The sequence below is a fragment of the Drosophila ananassae genome, chromosome 3L (genome assembly GCF_017639315.1).
Source record: "Drosophila ananassae strain 14024-0371.13 chromosome 3L, ASM1763931v2, whole genome shotgun sequence".
NCBI lineage: Eukaryota > Metazoa > Arthropoda > Insecta > Diptera > Drosophilidae > Drosophila > Drosophila ananassae.
The window spans coordinates 7,359,146-7,382,399 of NC_057929.1; the positions used below are offsets into that span (position 1 = coordinate 7,359,146).

Genomic DNA, 23,254 nt, shown 5'->3' on the forward strand with positions numbered 1-23,254 from the left:
TTTGTGTTCCGCTGAACAGTGATTCAGCGCATGTAGGTACAAGTGCGGTCGGTGTGTGTGTGTATTTACATTCCTCGACAATTAATCGTTGAAAGGAATTGGATAGGAAAGATTTCAAGTTTTCTACAGAGTAGGAGGATAGATCTAATTTGGAGTACCATAACTAAAATAATATAGAGACTACCTAAATCAGTGATTGGGAGCAAACTGGTTCTGAAGATAGCTGGCGCATCCTAAATAGTTCTCAATTCTATATAATATTTTCTATATATATATTTTATGGTTTTTCTTCTATGATTTATGGGGTATATAGAGCTAAGAAAACATCTACACGGAGTACATGTAAGGACTGGTTTTCAAAAACACATCTAGAAGTCGTTCAGGGCACTTATTTGACAAAAATTCTACAGCTATTCAATGGGTTTGAAATAGGTTTCTTAATGCTAATTAAAGACTAATGTACATACAGTTTCAAACGTTTCGCTTTGGTCGTGGGTAGAGTAGATAGAGTACAGTATCTGATATGTTAGCAAGTAACATTTGGACTATGTGATTTCATCATCTTAATATTACGAGCTAATTATATAGCGGGTGTCCTAATAAGGTACCTCTAAGGTACGTACATACGTGAGTTGACAGGTGTATAAATATATATGTATATAGTTACTAGTATATGTATATTCCTATATAGATCGCGTGTATAACAGTTTGTGGTGCCCAAGTATTATGCTTTCTTCGTTTTTCTTTTTTTTTTTTTTTTGGCTATATGTATAGGAGAACAATTAAAGAGAATTTATTTATTCAACGGCTAGGTGAGTCTACGGACTAGGTTAAACCAGAAATTCATCATCGTCGTAATATTAAAGCCTGATAGTTTACTCGTTTGTTGTTAAAGCTGATTTATCAGTTAATAGGTATGCCGTATAGTTCTACAGGTTACCATTATTTTTCGTCTATAATGTACATACATAGGTGTATACTTCAGTCGTTGTTGAATATACAAAGCTTTCTTTGCCTGGTGATGACCATTGGTACAATATCCTTTTATCCTTAGCCTATTCCTACACGATTCTATTCATTCCAAGTATGTATTTCGAAATCCATATTTTCCATAAAATTTATCCTCACACCGAAACACTTATTTGAGCAGCTGGCATACTTTCTCCATCTCAACGGTTATTTTCTATATACTTTTAAAATGATTTCATAATTTATTATTTGATAGGTTTTTGGTCTGGAATTATTAGAGGGGCATTAGAGGCTGGGACTTGTTGGGGGTTTTAAGGACTCTCTAGGGTTCAGGGTCCAGTTGCCTTGAGCGCGCGCTTAGATAAATGTTTCGGCTGCCATTTGTTACAAGCACTCCGCCAGCGGCGGCTTCTCAATCGGAGGTGACGGACCCGAAACTGAAACCATTGGCACGGCGCTGATCTTGGGCTTGATGATCTTGAGTCCCAGGTTGCCCAGGTTCTTGGGGCTGCTGTGCGGCGACGACGACGCCGTGGAGGATCGCTGATGGACCAGAACCCGGGGCTTGGCCTCGATGGCGATGCTGGGCGAGGAGGAGGCCGACACACTGGCCGTTGCCGTGGCGCTGGCCAACAGGGGGACATGCACTAGTTCCTCCACCGTCTCCGCCGAGTCCTGTGATTCGTGTACCACGGCAGCAGCATCGGTGTGTATTAGGGCGGCCGTAGAGAGATTGTCCCCGTCATCGTCCTGCATGTAGGGCGGTGGCGCCTCCAGCGAAATACTTCCCACTATCACGTTGGCCGTGGTGATGGCCGCCGACCGAGCCAAGAGACTGGTTACGGCCGAGGGCGATTGCTTTGCATCGTGGATGACGGGCAGGCGGAGCAGTTCGCCTCCAGTGCCGCCGCACTCCTTCAGCTCGATGTCATTGCTGTCCTGGGAGATGTGCTGCTGCTTGCAGGACTCGTCGTCGGTGCGCCAAGGTCGAAGGCTCTTCTGCAAAAGTATTATATAGTTTTGTAAGGACCTTTTCTTTTTTTAATATTAATTTAAGTTCTAAGACCTCACTTTCTATCACTTCTATACTAAATCCTTTGTAAATTAAAACTCACCCAGGAATCAAATAAATCCCAATCGAAATACTTTTCCTCAAAAAAATAATCCTGTTTTAAAAGTTCGACAAAGTTTATAAATGGCTGACAAGAAGACCTACTAGTCACTGCTTGTTAAAGGACTTTTATTTTAACTACAAATGGGGATAGCTAGCTGCTACTGAAGTATTTTTCTGAAAGCATCTCTAGATCTACCATACAGCTAACCATATAGTCTTTTTAAGGATGGAAAGGACCTTATTTCTGAAGGTAGAACCACCACTCACCCTTCTTCCATTATCTGTAATATTCTCCGCACTCTTGGCCTTTCGGCAAAGGACACTCTGGGAGCCGTGGCGTCGCAGGAACTCGATGGAGTCGAAGCCTCGTCCCTCCGAGGACACAAAGATGGCCGAGTTGATCCTGCTGCGGGTGCAACGCTCCGATATGGACGTAGAGTGCTCCTCCGCCAGCATGTGGATGTGCTGCAATGAAAAACGGATTAGAAGTGATCTCGATGAGTGATTGCCACATCGTCGGGTCTGGTTCTTACGCGGCTATTGCAGTGCAACGGTGGGTGGGCACATTCACTGCTGTCGAACTGCGTCCCGAAAGGAGCACAGGAATATAGAGAGAGAAAGGGAGATAGATAGATAGAAAGAGATAGAGAGAAAACGGTAGATAGGACGCATCCTTTGCGAATCAACGCACAACATAACACATAAGCGGGGGGACCAGGGACCTGGACAAGGACCTCTCAGCACACCGGCTGACCCTCCGGGCGAGAGGCCACTGGAACAACAAGAACAAGAGAGCAAGCGCAAAGCACGGGACAAGCTACACCTGGCTACAAAGGCTACAAAAAATCGACACGAAGCCGGGGACACAAGCGGATGCATTTTACGGATGCGAGTGGCGATTTTGCGAATTTAATTTTTGTGATTTTATGCTGTGATAGAAGTGAGCAAGTGCTAGCCATTTTCCATCCAGTGAACATTGCTGCAAATTTCTGTACATGGTATGTGAGTGGTGCGATTTGGTGCTCCGGTCTGCAATCTGGAGTGTGACTCGAACAGGAACTCGAAATCCAAGACAAACCACGTGCACCACAAGCTGCTTGTGCTGGAACTAGTGTTGGGATATATCTAGGCTTAATTAAGTGAATTAAATCTCAGGAATTCTTGATTCTTTTTAGCAAGTGAACATTGGTTTTCTTTTAAATTATTAATAATCTGATAAATAGAACAAAATATAATTAAATTGTGAGAACAATCAGTGAAGAAAACAAAACATAATTTCAAGTAAAGTTATAACCACATTGAATGTCTTTAAAGATTGTGAAAAATATTTAATAGAAAATATTGCGTATACGCCAAGTATGACACATAGAGAGCGTATTTCAGCTTTTTATTTGGCTCTGCAATCGAGTGCTTTACATTGTGACTATTATTAGTTCGGGAAACATCAAGGTTCACTGCTAAATGGAGGCACTTCCTTTGATTTAATCACCCTGGAAGCCACCCAACACTAGCTGGCTAACTTACGCTGGCCGGCTCGCTGTAGTTGCTGTGGTTGAGCACCGACGACTCGGTGTGGATGGTGTCACTGGCCACCATGCTGTGGTACTTCTGCATTTGCAGCGTCGATGAGCCGCGGCTCTCGCGCGATCCCTCCCGCGATCTATCCGCACAGGAGTACTGTCTTCGGTACTGGCGCCTGCGTCTTCCGGCTGTGACCGATGTGGTGTGTCCGTCAATGGCTCCCAGTTGGTGATCAGCGCATGCCAGCGGTCTAGGGAGTGGCGGAGGCGGGCGAAAGTAACTGGGGTCGTAGCTGAACTGCCGCCTCCGCCACTGGTCGTACTGCCGATAGTGGCTGAAGAGGCGGCGGCGGCGCAGGATCAGCTGCTTCTTGGCCTCCAGCACCTCGTCTTCCTCGACAAAGGTGCGTTCTTGGGAGTTCTTGAGGATGCCGCGCTGCTGGGCAAACTTTCGCTGTTTGATAGCCCCCGCTTGCAGGGGCAGAAGGCGCTGGACGGGCTCACGTTCACGCTCCCGTTCCCGCTCTCGTTCCCTTTGGAGGAGCTGCTGATCCTCTTGATTTCTGACCTGAGCCTCATCGCCCTCCACATCGATTTCCTCGTTAGCCGCCTCCAGGCTATCGACATTCTCCAGCACATTGGCGCCCACAATCGACTGGTTGTCCACGCTGGGACCACGGACATAGGTGTTCACCGGAGTGCCGTGACTGTGCCCATGGCCGTGGCTCGACGTAGCACTCACGGCCGCCGAGGATGGCTCGCGGTGCGCTGGTTGCTAGCTCTCCACGTCCGCCTTGTGGAGCAGGGCGAACTGACAGCCACAGTCGCGTTCCAGTTCCCGCCGCGGATACTGGAAACAGCGGTCAAATATGCCGCATCCCTCGCACCGAGGCAAGCACTGTTCCGGATTCCAAAACAAAAACCAAAGAATCGAGTAAGCAGCCACCGGTACCGGAACAGGATCAGGAACAGGTGGAATTGGTACGTAGATAGGCAGGAACAAGATCAGCAGGCGGAGAGCGAAGTGAAAGTAGGGAACGTTTGGTCAGTGAGATCTCGAAAAAGCGCCAACCTGAACAGCAAAGCTCTAAACCAAAAACCAAAACCGCTAAATGCAATTAAAGATTGGGGGAACTGTTCTAGGATATCCACAATATAGAACTCTTTTAGAAAAGTTCCCCCTAGAAGTCTATGAAAGGTGGATAGTACGAATTATAAAATAGAAGTGTTCTCATCCAGAGCTGAACGAATCTAGGTGGAGTTTCTAGTAGACTTCGGCATACCGAAGAGACCCTAACCCTTTGAATTCGGTTATAGGATCGATCCAGGGAGTTAACCCCAGACTAGTGCTAGTTAGTTGCCTAAAAAAGAAAGCTAAATTTAATGCAATGCTAGCACGTGCTATCTTATCAAGCAAATCATAAGAAAGTAAAGTCTATTGAGTCTGATTTCTACAGGGATTGAATGCAATTATGTTTAAGAAATTTTTACTGGGTCTCCCAATTAAACACATCATCACGGACCACAAATTGTTCAAGATATTAAAATTTTGTTTCTGGGGGAAAAAAGGAAAATAAAATAGGTGGTTTTAAGCATTTGGTATAGAATTTCACAACAGAGCATCTTTTTCCGGAAATTAATCAGAAAGATATTTGAATTTTAAGTTTATACTCTGGTTGCGGGGATCTGGCGGGTTGAGTGCTCGGATTAAAAACAGGAAATAGTGCACTTTGTTCAATAAGTTTCAAATATTTACTTGAATTGATGCATAGGAAAAAAAGCGAATAAAATGCAAAGATATTTTTGGATATTTTCTTATAAATACTGCATGTAGTTTGAAGAATTTGTTATTTTGAATACCTTGACAAAGAAATCGGGGTGTAGGTTCTAAAAATGAAGCATAACAAAAAAACGAAACGAGAGATAAGTTCCTTCGCGATACTCCAAAAAACGTGATGTACCCCGGGTTATCATCATCCTAGAAACCCGCATATATTCCCATACTATTCCCAACCAATTCCTCCCAGTGTAACGTACCTGGTGTGAATGTTGGCCATTGCATCCACCGGCGCTGCAGACTCCAGTGCCCGGTACCTTCAGCTGTTCGTGTTTGTAATCCGGCTGATACGGCAGCAGCATCCGGATCTTTCCCCATCGATTGAAGAACAGGGCGATGGCTCCGGCCCACACCATCAGCACAATCAGAACAATGCCAATTTCCACGCCGCGAATCTGTCAAATCAAAATCATTTTTAAATCAAAGTCAAGACGTGTTCCTCCCTCTGAAAGCTTAAAGACATTTAAGTAAACGTTTTAATCAGCTTTAAATTGTTTTTAAATTGTAACAATTACCCTCACGTGGGGGGTGATCTATAATAAGATTATGCCCGAAAGCTCTATTAAAAATCGTTTAATAAATACTATCGGGCTTTTGGAAATTGTCTAACCGGTTCGACCAGATGTCAACCAAGTTTAAAGTTCTCATGGCACATGCCGTACTGACTGAAATAATTAGGGTTCCAAACCCAATCGGCCTAATACAGTAGGGGAAGTACGGAAGATATCGAATTTTGATTGGGTAATTAGAGTAATTAGGCAAAGTCAAGGTGTAGATGATGGGAAAATAAAAAGCCCCTGAAGCCAGATCATTTTTCAACGATTCTGAACTAAAGCAACGAAGATGCGTCCAATTATTCTGGGATTTATTGTTGTCCTGGGTCTGGTCTACGTTTGTGGCTCGAAAGATACCAGCTTTCTGGATGATCTGGAACCTACACGTGCCAGCGAGACGGTTCGTGAGGTGCGTCACGCTCAAGGAGGCGGTGGCGGAGGTGGCATTGGAGGCGGCGACGGAGGTGGTGGTGGAGGCAGCCACGGAGGAGGTGGCGGAGGCGGCAGTGGAGGTGGCTTCGGTGGGGGTTCTGGTGGCGGCTAATAGGCTTACAGTAGCCACATGACCACCTCTGAATATACATATGTATATGTTTATCCGCATGAATAAATAACACAAAAAAATAAGACTTTGCAAAACGTGGAATGGGGGAACCCCTTGCCAAAAATTGAAAAAATTAAACATGGTATTTAAGAAATATTTTAAATGAGGAATGAAGGTACTTGTTCTGCTGATCACAGAATGGTACACGGTTTCCAGATCGGATACGAATTAGTAGAGCTTTGGCTATCCCAAGGGGGCCAACAGGGGAAAACCGGAAACTCCACTTTTTTATAGGAAAATTTCGAAAAATTTTAAAATGGTATTTAAGAAATATTTTAAATGAGGAATGAAGGTACTTATTCTGCTGATCACAGAATGGTACACGGTTTCCAGATCGGATAAAAATTGGCAGATCTATGGCTATCCCAATGGGGCCAACAGGGGAAAACCGGAAACTCCACTTTTTTATAGGGGTACCCCTTGGAAAATTTCGAAAAATTTAAAAATGGTAATGGTACTTGCAGTGCTGATGACAGAAACTTATACTATTGCCAGATCGGACATCATCTACTGGCTGCTATTAGTTTCTTCTAGCTACTCTCATTGATTGAAAACGTGGGATTTTCCAGTTAGATAGAATAAATTACATTTCTAATTAGTCATTTAATCAGAAGCTGAGTTTTCATATAAAAGCCCCAAAACAGACCCGATCTTAACAGTTACAGTTAAGATTTCTGATCAAGCAGCCATCAAGATGCGTCTAACATTACTGGCATTCGTTGGTGTTCTTTTCCTGGCCTATGTCTACGCTGCCGAGGATGAAGGACTACGCGCCGAGCAGGTTACTGCCTCAGACGAAACCCTAGAGGCTCATGTCCAGGAAATCACCCCAGCCAGCCATGAAGCCCGAGTGGTTCGCCGCGCTCAGGGAGGTGGCGGAGGCGGTGGTGGTGGCGTTGGTAGCCATAGAAGTAGCAAATAGGTCATGCCACTGACCATATCCATCAAATATATATCTGATTCAATAAAGAATAAAGAACAACCAAGCAATACAAATATGTTTTTACCTAAAAGGGATTGTGGGGGAGAAGCAGAAGTGACTTTTAGTCTATTAAAATTTAATTATACTTATAGGAATAATCAATTTTTCGATTATTTCTTCAAACAAAGGATGCTGTAGAATTATTGAAATTGAGAATTTTGGATCCTGTTCTTATTCTGACTATAATTTGTATGTTTTTGGTAACAAATAATGCAAGTTTTTAAAGATTTTGAAGTATGGCCCTTTGATATATTTCTTGTACTTAAAGTGCTTAAATTTTAAGTTAAAATAAGAATATGTTATGGATATTTTGAATACTTGAAATAAACTTGAAACATGAAATAAAAATTATCGTTTTATTGACAATTTAATTTGATAAAAATTTATCTAATTATAAAGTTAATTTCTAGTATTATGACTTTTTATACGATAATACGCTGGTTCAAAAAAGTTTTTAATTAATTATAATTTAATCCAACGTTAGGGGCTTTTTTCTGTCGGAAATGGGAACAGTCAGATAGTTTACTATTTAATTTATCAATTAAATTCATTTTTATTTCAAGCTGAGTTTTATATAAAAGGCCCCCGATAAGTTCTCAAAAGGTTAGTTTCGATTGAGACTTCTATTCAAGCAGAAAGCAAGATGCGTCTATCAATCCTGGCATTCTTTGGGGTCCTGTTCCTGGCCTATGCTTGCGCTGCAGAGGATAGCGACCTCCACTCAGGACAATCGACTACACCGGCAGGACATTTGGATGCAGTTCCTGACGAAGTTTCTAGTGAAAGCGAAAACAATGGAGCTCGAGTCGTTCGTCGCGCCCAAGGAGGAGGCTTTGGAGGCGGCGGTGGACACGGACAAGGACATTAAAATGGATAATGAGCTTGACCCCCTTTTAAACTTTGTCATGGCGAAAATAAATATTACTACAGCATTCTAATTTCAATGATTTTTTAGTTTACATAAAAATGGGAAACAGGGCCTTATATTTTCCACTTTTAAGTAGAAGTAAAAATCGAAACCTTTTTGAAAGTTTTTATAAAAAATGCAGAGAAGGCAGAGTACATTCTAAGTCTCCTTGAATAAGTTGTACTCTTAAAGCATCCATATGATTTAGATAACAATGAGTGATTGAAATGTATACCATATTGAGATGCCAATAGATTCTGCAGCTGTCTGGAGAATACAAAAATAGTCATTATACAACTCTTTGATTGAAGGGAGACAACTTAAACGTATTCTAATGCCATTTGATATGTAATTTTAGGGAAGTACCGTAGAAAAATCTCGGGCAAACTTGATAATTATCATTTTTAACACCAATTGTTTAATTATTTCAATTATCTAGCAAGTTTCCTATAATATTTCTGGGTCTTGAAATAAAAGGCCCAGTTTTAATTCGAGAGTTATCAGTTCTAATCGAGACTCACTACGTAGAAGTCTATCCAACCTGGAAAAATGCGACTAACTCTATTAGCCCTCATTGGAATCCTGTGCCTGGCCTATGTATATGGCTTAGAGGAGAGCGGTACCCCGGGTGGAGAACAGGTGATCGCACTCCATGACGAAGGTCTGGGAGTCACCAGTCCTTACGAACAAACCCGAGTGGCTCGACGTGCCCAACATGGCAGCATTGGAGGAGGTGGCGGTGGCGGCGGAGAGATACACTGGGGCGCCCATTAAAATGGATCAAATGGATGAGACCCAGCCCACTAAACGTCAGATACCCGATACCCCAAAAATGAATAAAGTAATTTGAAACTTTATTAATGGGTTTCTATTGCAACTTTTTGATTAACCCCAAATTGTAGTATTCAAAGTTGAAAGTTTAAACTTACCGTTGGCAGTTCTCTGGTGGTGCCATGGGTTAGAGTGTTGGTGGCTGTGGAGGTGACATCATCGCCAAAGATGCTGGCATTTCCGGTTGCGTTGCGGCTGCCACTGTTGACATTTCCATAGACGCCGGGCGGAAAGTCCTGTTGGGAGGTATTCTTCGGCAAATCTACTCGACAGATGGTGAAATGTTAAGCAAATAATTTAAAACAAACATGATTTTCAGACGCACCCAATGTCCTGAATTTAATCTGGCCGCTGCGATACTTCTTGCCCTGCCAAATGGCTGTCACGACGAGGGAATACTGTGTGCTGGGCAGGAGGCGATCCAGGACAATGGCCTCACTGCTGCCGGCAACGTCCTGTACAACCCTGTAACTTAAATTAATTCAATTACCACTCTCGAACGTCAGCTAAGGGATAGGTGGGTTGGAATGTGGCCAGGATTGTGCAGGATATGTGGTCGTATGTAGTTCTTCATAGGTGTGAGCCAACATGTGTGTATAGTGTGTGTATGTGAGTTAGTGTGTGTGTCAGTTACTCTGTGTGTGTGCGCTAATTGAACAAACGATGGTACAACATTCCGTCCGTGAAATATGAGCCCGGTCCGTGTTGGTAATTACAGCATTGGCCAATATTTCACTTTGTCACTTTTGCCAGAGCAGTTACCAAACATGTCCTAGATTTGCCAATTGAGCCGGTTCCCATTACCCGTTCCCCCGCACTCCCAACCCTACTGGTTATATCCTGCTCCTTGTATTGAGTGCGTGGCAGCGAAAGTGGCCAGACTTCTGGCCCTGTGTGCAGTGTTCCCCTGTTTCAACAATAGCAACAACATGCTGACAAATGATTCATTATTCATACATGTAAGACACATACCCACACACAAGGGGTGTAACCCCTACATTGTACACACTGTACTCTATACCCTACACCCCTATACCCCCGCGGATATGGAGCAATGGCTCCCCATGGAACTAAAGTCCAAACAGAAATGTCCCGCACTTTGCTTGTACTCGTAAATTTTTTTTTTCGATGGCAGACGAAGAAAAAACAACACCAAACCAACAAACTATGTTCAGGAATAAAAAGGTCACCGATTTAATAATGCTCTTAATTAATTTCTCCCTTTTTTATTCACCTCTGACCTCTATTTTATTTGAAATATTTTTCTAAATAATTTCAGTAATTTTCCGGTTTCAACTTTTTATTAAAAACCAAAAAATAAACATGGCAAAAATGGTAGTTACTAAAAAGTTTGTTGTTTAATGTGGTTTGTGGCCAACTTTTGGCTACAGCGACTGAAAACCAACTACATTTTTAAAAAACTTTCTCCCCAACCGCGGAGAGCAGATATATTTATAACTTTTTGGCTATTTTAACATAAAAATGAAACTCAGACACTAATTAAAGTTAAAGCTTATTAAAATTAAAAATAATTAATAGGCTTTCTTGGCCAAAAGATTGCATCCAATTCCGGTGGCTATCTAATTAATTAATCAGAAATTCTTGTCGGCGAGATAAAAGCCCGGCCTTAATATCTGATAATAAATATTTGACAAAGTCAGCTTGGCAAGCAATTTATTTTAATAAGCCATGCTAAGCAATGCTTTCTCTATAAAGATGGGAAAAGCCTGAAGTAGAGGATAGTAGTATGAGTATATTTTTCTCATTGAATTAAAGCCACATTAAAGATTCTTTATTTGATTTTTTCCTGATTTTCAGACAACTGTCCCCTCCAAAATATTTTATAGCATAAGCTGGCAATTACGTTTCATTGCGAATTTATAGCTCTGTTGTCCGCAAAATCGAGAAAAAATAGGGAAAGGACAGAAAGGATGGAAAGGCAACTCTCACTGTTGGTTAAATTTTCACGCCGGCGGGTAAATAATTAATTAAGCGTACCGTTTGCACATGTGTTACAGCCAGACACACGTTACAGCCAATAGACCCAGAAGACCGCAGGGCAACTGGAATTGGGCCGACTTGTGCAAACATCCCAGGCAGGCTGGCAGACAGTCAGCCAGTCAGCTAGCCAGGCCAAAAGCTATCCGATTCGACCGCCATATGTGACAGCACAAGGCGTTGTCTAAAGTTTCGGAGCCAAAGTTTTCATCATATGGCGGCGCTTGGGGCCAAATCAAATTTAATCCTCTCCCTCTTGGCCTGGTTATTTGGCATTAAGTTTGGCTGTGGAAGGCGCTTATTATACACCATTTAAACTCACGCCATGCTGGCCGGCTTTTACACCGTCAGCTCCTTCTGGGTGGATCCCGTACACTTTGCTCTTAGCCAGGTCGGCCCAGAATGGCGGTCATCAGAAATGCAAGCGAATTTCCGCGCCAGTTCAAGGAAATCCCTAATTTTCTCGGCGTCATGATTTTGGCTTTTCCTTTACGATTCTCTTACCTTTTCCCTTTACGGCCAACTGGGTGGGCTGGGACAGTGGCTTTCGGTGGTTCGGTGGCAATTTGAAATTCAGAAATATGGTCGGATATGTGCAATTCGGCTTGTGTTTCTCGATTTCCTTTTTTAATGTCTCCTTTTGTGTGTGTAATCCGGTACGTTCCGGTTTGATAAATAAACAATTAGTGTACAGGGCAGCAAAACTTTCGTATTCGTTACTCAAACTCCGTACTCTGACAGCCCACACTGTATATGTCATGGAAAAAATATACAAAAAATGTGTGTACTGTAAGCACGACAGTGAGGCGGTTTTATTTTTTGTTATTTAATAACTTATGACATTCATGGCTTCCATGTGTTTCGAAAAAAAACTTTACTTTGGGCCTAGAAAGCACATTGCTTGCACAGACGGCAATATGTATCGTCGAAAAATAGCTCTGCATTTGAATTAAATTAAAAATTCTATTAAAAGCACGCATACGCCCCATGGGACAGTTCCATCAATGTTCAATGAAGGACACCCTAGATAGATAAGTTCCATGGAAAAAGCCAAATGGATATCAGGACCTTGGCTTATTTCTGCATAAAGAATATATCCTAGCCTAGCCGGGTCTTATTTCCTGTTACTAGGTCCTGTAACTGCACTTTTATGGCTTTTGCTGGAAAATTTATTTATGTTGTCATGCCAGGACAGAACCAGGACGAGGAGGAGGTGGAGGATAAGGAGGCACTCACAAATCTCATCCGCTTTGCCATTACACAGCAAATACCTAGTAGTGTATAGTGGAATGGAACCTTGACATTTCAATTTTAATAATGTCAGAATGTGTATGAAAAAAAAGCCGAATAACCATAATGAATTAAATGTAGCATATGGCTATGTATTGATTGGGGTTTTCCAAACTACTGCTCCGCCTTCTTGGGGCAGCCCTGCACATGTCCTTAGACGTCCATAGAACCGGAGTGCCTCCTCCTTCCTCCTCCGCTGGGACAGTAATTGTTATTAATTATTATTGTTATTGATGGTGCTTGACATGCTTGGACGTACGAGTATTGAACTCCACCAGCCAGCCAGGCAGCCCCCAAAAGCTCGTCATTCGACATGTTTTGTTCGTCAAGAATTTCATAAATCCACTTAGCAATTTGGAGCATGTCACACTCGGGGAAAAGATTGTGAAACAGCTAATGGATATTGATGGGTTTCCTTTTATGAGTAATAACTATAAAGCACTCATGGGTAGTGCTTCTATTTTATTTGATAAATTATGTCTTATTTCTCCGCGTGTAGCATAGAACTAGGGATGTGTTCATATGTGTCTATTTGTTGTCTAGGACAAAAGTCTAATCCACTTGAAGTGCAGACCGGAACAGGGACAGGAGGAGCTCGAGCCGAAAGTAAAGGTAGATAGCTAGTGCCAAAGCCAAAGCTCGAGCCGACTCACCGACAATGTGTCTATGTACTAATCATACATTATTCAAAGACACAATTTACTCGAAAAACGGCAGGAAGATAGAGCCTCCACGACAACCTACTAGCCTAGCTAGCCAACTACCACTTGGTATGCCCATGCCCCTGCCTCTGCCCCTGCCCCTGCTCCTGCTCTGGAAAAAACGCCCACCATAATGACTGGCAGTCGGAAGTAGGTAATACAACAAAAATCGATATAAAAGTAACACAAAAATTAAAAACAAACTTACTTATAAATAATGACCGAACGACTGAAGAACAAAACCAGCTATCAACCGAAAAACAAAAATAAAATTGTATATAGTATAAGAGAAACAAAAATACAAGTTTTGTAATAAAATTTTTGACATAGGCGTGAACTTTATAGAGGAACGGGCCAAGAGCAAAAACAACAAAATGTGTTGGCTTAACATTGGAATGGCGGGCAGTAAAAGACAAAACACGCTCATGCAGCTAACACAACAGCCAACGGCTAACACACACAGATATACACACACACACACACACACACACACTCACATACACACGCAACGCGAGCCATTAAATTGAAAAACACCTTGGCCAGAAGTCGGGAACGGACTGCAGTCAAAAGGCACAAAAGCCGAGCACTTAACTTATTACACGGCATTCCATGGCAGCGAAAAACGGGCTAAAGACCCAAACCAACACTCCTGTGTAGTGCCACTTGCTTGGAGCGGAAGTGCTTAGTTTGTTGGCGAAATATGCAAGCCATTTCCTTGCCCGCCATCGCCATCGCCATGGTTGCCACCGTGGAGGTGGTAATGCAGAAAGGGCCAAGCCAAGCCAGGCCAAGACAGCTGCAGCTGAGCTGCATTATTTCGGTAAATCATCGGGAATTTGGCCCGAGAGTACTGAACTGAAATGCAGCTGGCAGGGCAACAAAGTCCCTGACATATGCACACTTGGCCCTTGACTATTCACGAAAAATGACTGCCAAGGCGAAAATGGTAATATGCCGACCCTCCATCCTCTACCAAGGACTGTGAACTTACTTTCCGAAGTTCCAATTGGCAGGAAATGTAATGCCAAGATGTGGAAAATATTCTCACAACTCTCACAAAATAATTGAAAATTTGAATAAAGTTTTGTGTACTAACTCGCATTTTTACGCTCTATCCCTGTACTTTCAAGTACACGCGGCTTTTGTTTTTCTTTTTGGCCGGCACTCGCGGTCAATTTGGCCTCAAGTTTTCACTATTTTCATGTTGTTGCCGCTTTCCCAACCACTCCGCTAGTTGGTTTACTTTTACTTTGGGCGGTTATTTAGCTCAGGGCCAAGCCGCTCACTCTATATAGTATGTATGTATGTATAGTGGAATCCTGCGGCTCACAACTTGCTACAGACGCACTTACACAAATCCACGCACAGACAGTGCTCTTGACTGACCGCTGGTGGGGTGGGGGAGCACTTTCTCCCAGAGCCCAGTACTTTCTCCACCCTCGCCTCTGGCTTTTGGGCGCAAAACCCATTCCCTGGGCCGTCAATTGCAGTCAAGTTGGGGTTTTTTGCATAAATTGCAATTGCAATTTGTACAGAAAATAATTGTAATTATTATAATATTATAATAAGATATTTGACAGGATTATAACAGGTTTAAAAGGGTTAATAATGAGAAGGATTCTAGTTGGCATATACTTTGAAGTGTTAAGGGAAAGGTAAACCCTCTTTATATCATTTTAATAAAATATGTCGTTTTAAAATGAATACTGACATATGATAACGACAAGACCCTTATCAAAAAACACCGTTTATTATGTGATTTGATTTATTTCTCCCAGTGTCCTGAATAGTCCCCCCACACACCCACTTAAAAGTCGTCCGTTTTGCATACTAAGCATGTGTGCTTTGGCCGTCATTTAGCCAAGTCAGGTGGTCGAGTGGTCAAGTGGCCGATAGCAGAGAGTAGCAGAGTGGATTGAGAGTTTTAGCTTTGTTAGTGCTGTTAGGTACCTACCTGTCATCCGTCGGCTTGTACGTCACAATGTACTTCTCGATGGGATGTGCCCGGAGATCGATTTGCGTCTGCCACGACACCCGGACGGCCGTGGGCGTTAGAAATGTAACGGTTATGTTCTCCGGCGTAGCCGGAATGGTGCCTATTATAACAATAATTGCTTGTTATTATGCTATTATAGCCGTAAATGCTTAATATATAGTAATTCGCAGGCACTAGCCAAGTTTATGTGTCTGGCTGGGGTATTAACTGGCTTTGGTTTGAGTGCTGGAGTGATTTAAGGACACTAAGTCCTTCCCTTATCCCATAAAGGTTTGCTCAGCTTACAAGAAGATTAACTTGTCAGGATTCTATCATTTTATTTATTATCAAGTATCATGAAAGTATTTATTATTTTAATCAATCAAAGAATCTGTCTCTTAAATAATTTATTAATCTGTGTTTCTATTTAAAAGCCATTCGTGTGACCTGAATTATCCTTGGTATTTTTAGAGCAAACATTTCCCGAGCCTTTTAGTTAATAAAATGTCTTAAAATAAATGCAAACATAAATCAGTCTTAAGCAATAAAAGACAGGGTCTGAATAGGTCTACAAAATTAAGTAATACTAGTGTTTATCAACTAGCACTACCCCAAATTATCATAACTTGTTTAGATAAGCTTTAAGCCCCCAAAATGGCCCTAAATCTGCTATTATACTTAGGGCACTTGGACCCGGGACCCTTGGATTCTGGGCCTCTCTACTTACCCGCTAGGCAAGCGTTAACAAACAGCACGGCTATGAACACAAACATGCTTCCGTATGATTCTGTTTGCCTTTGTTGTGGATGTCGTTTCGTTGTGGCTTCTGGTGCTTTTGCTTTGCTTTTCCTTTAGCTGCTTTGTTGCTTTGTTGCTTTGTTGTTAGTGCGGATCTTTCTCACAGTTCCTCCGTGGGCGGTTTCCTCGTTGCTAGGGTTTCCGCTTGGCTTATTCGTTGTTGCAGTTGCAGTTGCAGTAGCGTTTTTGTGCCAAAAATAATCTAACTAAACATAAAAATCAGTCTTGCTTGTATTCACTCCGAACTCCGTACTCCGCCCTCTGTACTCCTGTTTTTTGTTATCCTTTTTTGTTTTATTTTTTGTGTGAATCCTTAATAAATTCCTTAAACAATTGTGCAGCTGCAGCAGGATTTTCAGCTTGAATTATCCCACCATTCCCGATTACTAATTGACTTTGTCAATGACATTTGCATTAGAAATTTCTACAGCCCAGTCCCAGTCTCTGGCTTTTGTCCTGTGATGTTAATGTCCTTGCGAGTGAGAGTCGAATTTATGCGTGTATATTTTTATAACACATTTTTATGGAACTCCGTCGTGTGCGTCCCGTCCTCCTGTATTCTGGCTCCAGTGTCTCCTTTTTGAATCGTCATCGAATCGAATCGCATTTGATGAACCTTTTCGATAGTGGGGTATAGTACTCTCTATATATATATGGGGGCTGGGGAAAGTGGGCATAGAGGAGAATGTTGCCAAGAATTGTATAGAAGGGAGGAGGTGTGGGTGAGGAATATTCCAACAGCTTTTTCCCTGTTTCGTGCTCGTTTCTGTTCAACTGGGGAATTATTCACATTGCGTTCACTTTTTGTTATTTTCTGTTTTTGTTTCTGTGGCCTGTGTTATTATTCTTTGCTGCTCATTGCTTTTTTTTTTTTGGCTTGACTCGCTTGGCTTTATAAAAATCAATAAAAAGCGACTTTTTGTCTGACAGCCGTTGATTTGGATGGCAAACCTAAGTGGGCTTTTGTTGTTCTTGTTTCCGTTGTGCCTTTCTATTGAGGTTTCAATTTTTGGGTTTGAGTTTCGTCCGCCCGGCTCTGGGTTACTCTGTCCCGGTCCGGACTCCGGATATGGGTGTGGGGTGTTCGGGCTTTGAGTTCTGTTGCTTTTGTTGGGGAAAAGTCGCCGGGGAATTGTTTGGGCCGTGGTTCGGCCTCCCACAAAGTTGATTCAATAAGGAGGCCCGAAGCGACTACCACCTGTCGTCGCCTCTCCCACTCGCCTGCAGCCTGAAGTTCACAGCTTGATTCCTTTTGTGATTCTTGCGGTTTCCTGTCGCTTTTACTTAGTTGGATACATTTCGTATTTTGTTAACAATTTTGGCATAATTGCCAAAGCATTTAGGCACCATTTTGGGCCACCATTGGCTCTTTCCGCTCAAATGTTTTTGTTTTGATTTCGATATTTGGTTTTTTTTTCTCCGTTTGCGGCTTGCGGCATGCGGTTAATTATGGGCCGACTGTTGTTTTTGTTATTGTTTTGGGGCCGAGAGGAGGCTGCAATAAATCAGAATGGCATTAATGGCCTACAGCAAAATATGCGCATATATTTTCCATACAAAACTAAAGGGATACAGGTACACACTATACACTACATACATTTGCATTAATTATAATGAGTTGTGTGCTCGGCTCAATCACAATTAATGCGAACAACAGTTAATTCCATATTCATTAACCTGATCAAAGGGAAATAAAACAAAACAGAACTCAATTACATTATATGTTGCATACTTTTTGGGGCCTGGCTTTCCGTTTTAATTGGCATTGCGCATACGCCATGTGGTACACACACACATACTCATACTCAGTCACTCGGAAACTAACCGCATACACCCACAGCCAATGCATATCTAATGTGTTGTTCAAAATCCAAAATTCATTCCATGTTCCATCTGCTGCAGACAATTCAATTTGCGGAATGCCCCGATCATGCGTGCCATAGTGTGCCGCCCTGTGGGCATTACGATTAGCATTCTCGGTGCGGAACTATGCGGTTAACATACAAGCCACACGCTTGTATCCCTCCTCCGCTCCAATGGTTTTCAACCTGTTGGCACTTCAAATGGCCACACAATAAATGGCCAGTCTTGCTTCCCGTTTACTGTGATTTTTCCTGATTTTTTCTTTTTCGGAAAGTAAACCAATAACGTCCACCAAGTACCGACAACATTTTCTTTTATTGGAAGTGTAAACCAACATGGCACCCGAAGGACTTCCTCCTTCTAACCAATTGGGAAAATGGCCCTTAAACTCTAGAGCGTATGTGCTTGTGTGTGTGAAAAAAGGACCAATACTTTATGGCTAACTTTGAGAATAAAAGTCCTGATGGGACCAGAATTTTTATGCTAGCTACAAATCTGTAGAAGACTTTAAATTTATGTTGATTTTGTTGTTAGTAGCAGGACTCGCTCTTCAATCTATCCCAAAAGCTATTTGCAACTTATCGTTCATCACAAGTTGATGCTTTATTTTAAGTGGCTGATAATATTTTAAGGATCGAAATGGCTTACAACTCGCGGACAACCTTAAATCTTGTCTCCTGGCACTTTACAAAATATCTGTCCTGCTCAAAGGATAATTGAGATTACGCCCCTTGGCCTTGACATTTTTTTATCAACATCTCGAAAGTACGAAAGTGACCAGGGCTCTTGTCCGCCGCAGCTGGTCAACCGCTCGATACTCATTAAATTTATGCATTTTTGTGTCTCATTTTTCCTTCGGTCTGCTGCTGCTGCCTTTTGCTTTTCATTTCATTTTTTTTTTTGAGGGACCCTTAAAAGTTTTATGAACTTTTGGCATACACTTTGGCATGCTCCTCGGGACTTTCGAGAAATGATAGCAGAAGCCATGAGAGAATGTGTAATGAGTGAGCACACGCTTTGCAATTTAAATGATAATTTTTCGACGCATTAAGGACCAAATAAGGAATTAAATTGTACAATTCCAGAGCAGACCAAGGGCGGAATAATAACCCAGTGACTCATATCATAAAAGAGACAAATTTTTAAAGTTATTACTCTTTTTATAAATAATTAAAATGGTCAGAAAGTGAAGGATTTTTCAATTTAAATGGTAATTCCTTTCTAGCAATTGGTATATTTTAAAATGTTATTACGCATAAAAAAAATGGTGACGCATGGTGGAAAATTGTGGGTGGTATTGGCAGTGGGTGTGAGGGTGGGGTGTGAGTGTGGGGTGTGAGGGTGGGGTGTGAGGGAGTGAGTGCATGCATTGCCGCGATGGCAAATAAGTAGGTGAAAGCCGTTATCGTAAAATGAAAATGGCGGCTAGTACGCGCTGTCGCTTTCGCTTTCGCCAACGCTCTTAATTATAGCGGCGACACATGCACACAAACAAACATAAACACACAGAGAACCACACACACACACACACACACTCATACATACATCCACCTCTCTTTTATACACACTCATACAATTCACCGTTTAGAAAGCGGGTTCAGTTGATAATTTTTTATTGCACACGCTGCGGCGCTGCGTCGCTGCGAGAGAATTACGGAGCGCCCCTTTGGCATTTTGTGTGTCTGTTTGGCTTAGACTGGCAGACAATAAATCAATCAGCTGGGCCAACATCAAATTCCTGCGCAGACAGTGCTCCTTTCCGATACAACATGTCGGCGTGTTTGTATTGGTGCGCTATTAACAAAAAGGTCAACTTAGCCGCTACAATTGAAGCCGAAAGCCAAAAAAACAGAAACAAATAACTGAAAGGATAGTTAAGTAAGGGCTAAGTCGAAGCTTAAATACCCTATCGGTAAAATGAAGATTTCTATATGGCTATAGTTGGCCGATCGTAATAGAAATTCCTAATAGATCCAACCTTATAACTTCCAAAACACAAAATACATGGCACTTCCGATCGTTAAGTTATATGACAGCTCTTATACACTTCTTGATATATTATCTTATACACAGTGTACTACAAAAAGAAGACCATAAATATAAGACCCTCTGAAAGGGTACAAGGATGGAAGAAGGACGAGAAAAAGGCTTGTGTGTTCCTCTACCTATGTGTGTGTGCGTGAAACGTGGTTTGCTTGGTAGAGCGGAGGGGGGCTAAGAGGGGGCTACTGGAAAAGCAAGCCAAAGAAAAGGACGGGTGCATGCTATTATGTCCTGGCTGTAAAAACAAAAAAGGAAAGGCTAGAGAAAATAAGAGAAAACACTTGACTCCAATTTCGGCGAGATTTTCAGCAGCTCTGGTGGGTACAGGATGTGGAAGGTGGTGGGGTGGAAGGTCGGGAGTGGCAGGATGGGGTAGGAAGGCAACAAGGATGCAGACTGCCTGCCAGGATGATAAAAAATTAAACACGAAATGGCAAGCTGGAGATGGCTTTAATTGAGTACGCTTTTAGCTTTAAGTTGAGTCGGTATATAAATCATTGCAACATTAAATGTTTAAAGTGGGGGGTATAAGTTTCCTTGTTAAGGAGAAAGTGTCCTTTCAAGTATCCTGAAAACAAAGCTCAAACTTGATAAAAACAAGCAAACTTTGAGATACAAAAACTAAGAGTATAAAAGATTAAAGTTGAACAAGTATGAGAATCTTAAACTTTTCTGAGCTAATTAAAATTAAAAAAATCCTTCAATGCGTACCCCTCGAAAAACCCAATAATTTATGATACATGAAAGTTTAAAAACTCATTAATTCTTTACGATCGAACCATAATTCTGGCAATCAATCATGAATATTGTTTATGAACTTTGGGATTTTGATGGATTTATTCACAGTTTTTGAGAACCGGGCCTCCCGCTGGTGGATTTATGAATATGTATTTACAAAACCATTTTGTTTATTTACTGAGACCGAAATTAGCGCAAACTGTTCCAGTTCTTTCAGATCCAGCAATGAAGAAATTTCCATTTTTAATCAAACAGGCAAGCAAGCTCCTGCGGCTTGAGTCCAAAAATAAAGGCAACAAATCGTGCTAATATATATATAGAAGCGGGTGCATGAACGATATATATATATAGACATTTGAATATATGTATATTTTTTTACATATTTATACATATGGTGTGGTGCAATGCACGCAATGCTGCGACTGCGGTTGCCACGGATTTAAATTTAAATTTAAAATGAACATTTACGCTTTCCGGGCCGTATTTTGCCGCCGATCCGTTACTCATTTGACCTGTTCTAGTTGCGGTGGTATATATATATATATTTTATATATGTTTATGGCCAAACGTGTGCATTCCCCCATGGCTGATTCTTTTGTTAAAACCGATTTGTTTATAATAAAGTGTTACGTGCCAAACAACAAGTATGGCATGTGGGAAATAAAAGCCAATGGAATTGAGAGATGAAAAAGATTTAAAGCATTGCAAGGCCCACTCTCTCCAAAATACACGAGTTAATTGTAAAATCGTTGCTTGTTTTCGCAAATAAACGGAACAAGAAGCATTAAAATTACTTTTTAATTGCCACACAGCTGGGCTGTGTACTGGGTCTGGCATTTCAGGTGAAATGAAAATCGGACTGACAGAGTCCATTAGGCAATTTTCCGTTTCATTTCCTTTGCTTTTATTTTGTTGTCTTTTATGGAATTAATTGGCTTAAAAATCTGCTTCTTGCCAGCCGCAAAGGACTCGGTGCTCTTCAGTGTCTGCCTGCGATTGTTAATTGAGCCACTCACACATACATACACCAGCACAGACCCACACACACACACTCATACACACTCACTGATCCGCTCGCGGGGCTCTTAGGCAGTGGTATGGGCTAAGAGAGAGGCCATTCAAAAGTTTCAACTCAAACATAAAAGTTACAAGTGAAATTTTATTTACTTTTTGCCGACGGACTCTGGTTAACCGGCTCAGCCACCTGCTAGTGACACGCCTCTCCGGCTCGACGCCTCCTCCTGGGTCAGTGGAGGTCCCTTCACCAGCTATTCCACCAATATCTCTCAATCAGAGCCTGGAAACGCGTGCATTCACTGATAACGCCAAAAACAAACACTTCACTGCGTTCAGGACTCAGAAGCAGAGGCAGAAGAAGGAACAGGAGCAGGTTCAGGACACCTCAGTCTCCTCAGTTCCCTGCCCGATTAACTGTGCTACTGTTAACTACTGTTAACTACTGCGAGTTTCTTTTAGCCAGCGATTCGCTTCCTTTTTCCGTTTGCTCGTTGTGCTGCGGCCGACGCGAAAACTACTACTAAAGTGAACAAACGAAAATGAAAACGAAATCGAAAACGAAACTGAACTCAGCTGAACCAGAGCCTGGCGGCCGAAGCGAGATAGGGACAGAAAAAGGGACAGAGAGAGACAGTTGTTGAGAGGAAAAGCTTTCTCTTATAGCGGTGAATGCAATGGCTATGTTAAAATGGCGGTTTAACGGCTAAATGATGAAGATATTACTCATACGACATGTGGGCAAAGAAACTTTTACTTTTTCAATAATTTAAAGATTATTTATAAATAACTCATATACTGTATAAGAATATATATCTTAATAAATCTGTTTCTATTTAAAGAAAAACATAAATGCCAACACTGCGTATACGTTATCTGCTTTATTCAACTAATCAATTACAAAACTTACCTTTATGATTGCAATTTTCGCATCAACCACAAATATTTATGGAATATCCGACTAGGAAACCATTAATCAAGTTACTTGAAATCCCTTCGGTAATGTTTGCCTGGCTCAGCTAATCCCCCATTGAGGGACCTCAAGCTGCCCAAACCATTCTTAGCATCTCCAACTTGTAGGATTGTCGACCCGAAAGCTCTCTCGCCCTCTCCCTTAAATCTCAAGAGTACTTGATTGAAGAGCGAACGAGCAGCTTTTGTTTTTTATTGTTTTTTTTTTTTTCAACTACAAATTCCTTGTGTTAGGTCGTGTTCGTTTTGCCAAGGAGACGATTGTCGTTAACTAATATTTGGTAGTGGGAGTTGATTGACTCAATGACTGAATGGCAGACTTGCTGACTGACTGGCTGACAGACAGACCCATATTCGGCTGAAAAGCGCATTGCCAGAGTTCAAGTGCGAAGGCGGTTTGCCTTTCATTTCCTTTTGTTTTTTGTCGGCCAGGAAACGCGCGGCAATTTCTACCGGAAATTCTAATGTTGTTTTGTCCAAAAGCTTCCTCTGAAATCCTATCTCTTCCTAAGTGTTTGCTGTTAAATTAAAAACATCCTTGGCA

The 23,254-nt window shown here is 41.9% G+C and overlaps 1 protein-coding gene across 1 annotated transcript; it reads right to left on the reverse strand.

The window, feature by feature from the left end:
* Nucleotides 1-289: 289 nt before the first annotated feature.
* On the reverse strand, nucleotides 290-22,273 carry LOC6494766. The gene is given in 10 exon segments (XM_044715194.1): nucleotides 290-1,968; nucleotides 2,351-2,548; nucleotides 2,617-2,664; nucleotides 3,608-4,501; nucleotides 5,641-5,835; nucleotides 9,417-9,580; nucleotides 9,644-9,783; nucleotides 15,262-15,403; nucleotides 16,010-17,575; nucleotides 21,892-22,273. Coding segments are annotated over 9 exon segments (2,442 nt in total). The 5' UTR covers nucleotides 16,056-17,575; nucleotides 21,892-22,273; the 3' UTR covers nucleotides 290-1,353.
* Nucleotides 22,274-23,254: the final 981 nt, after the last annotated feature.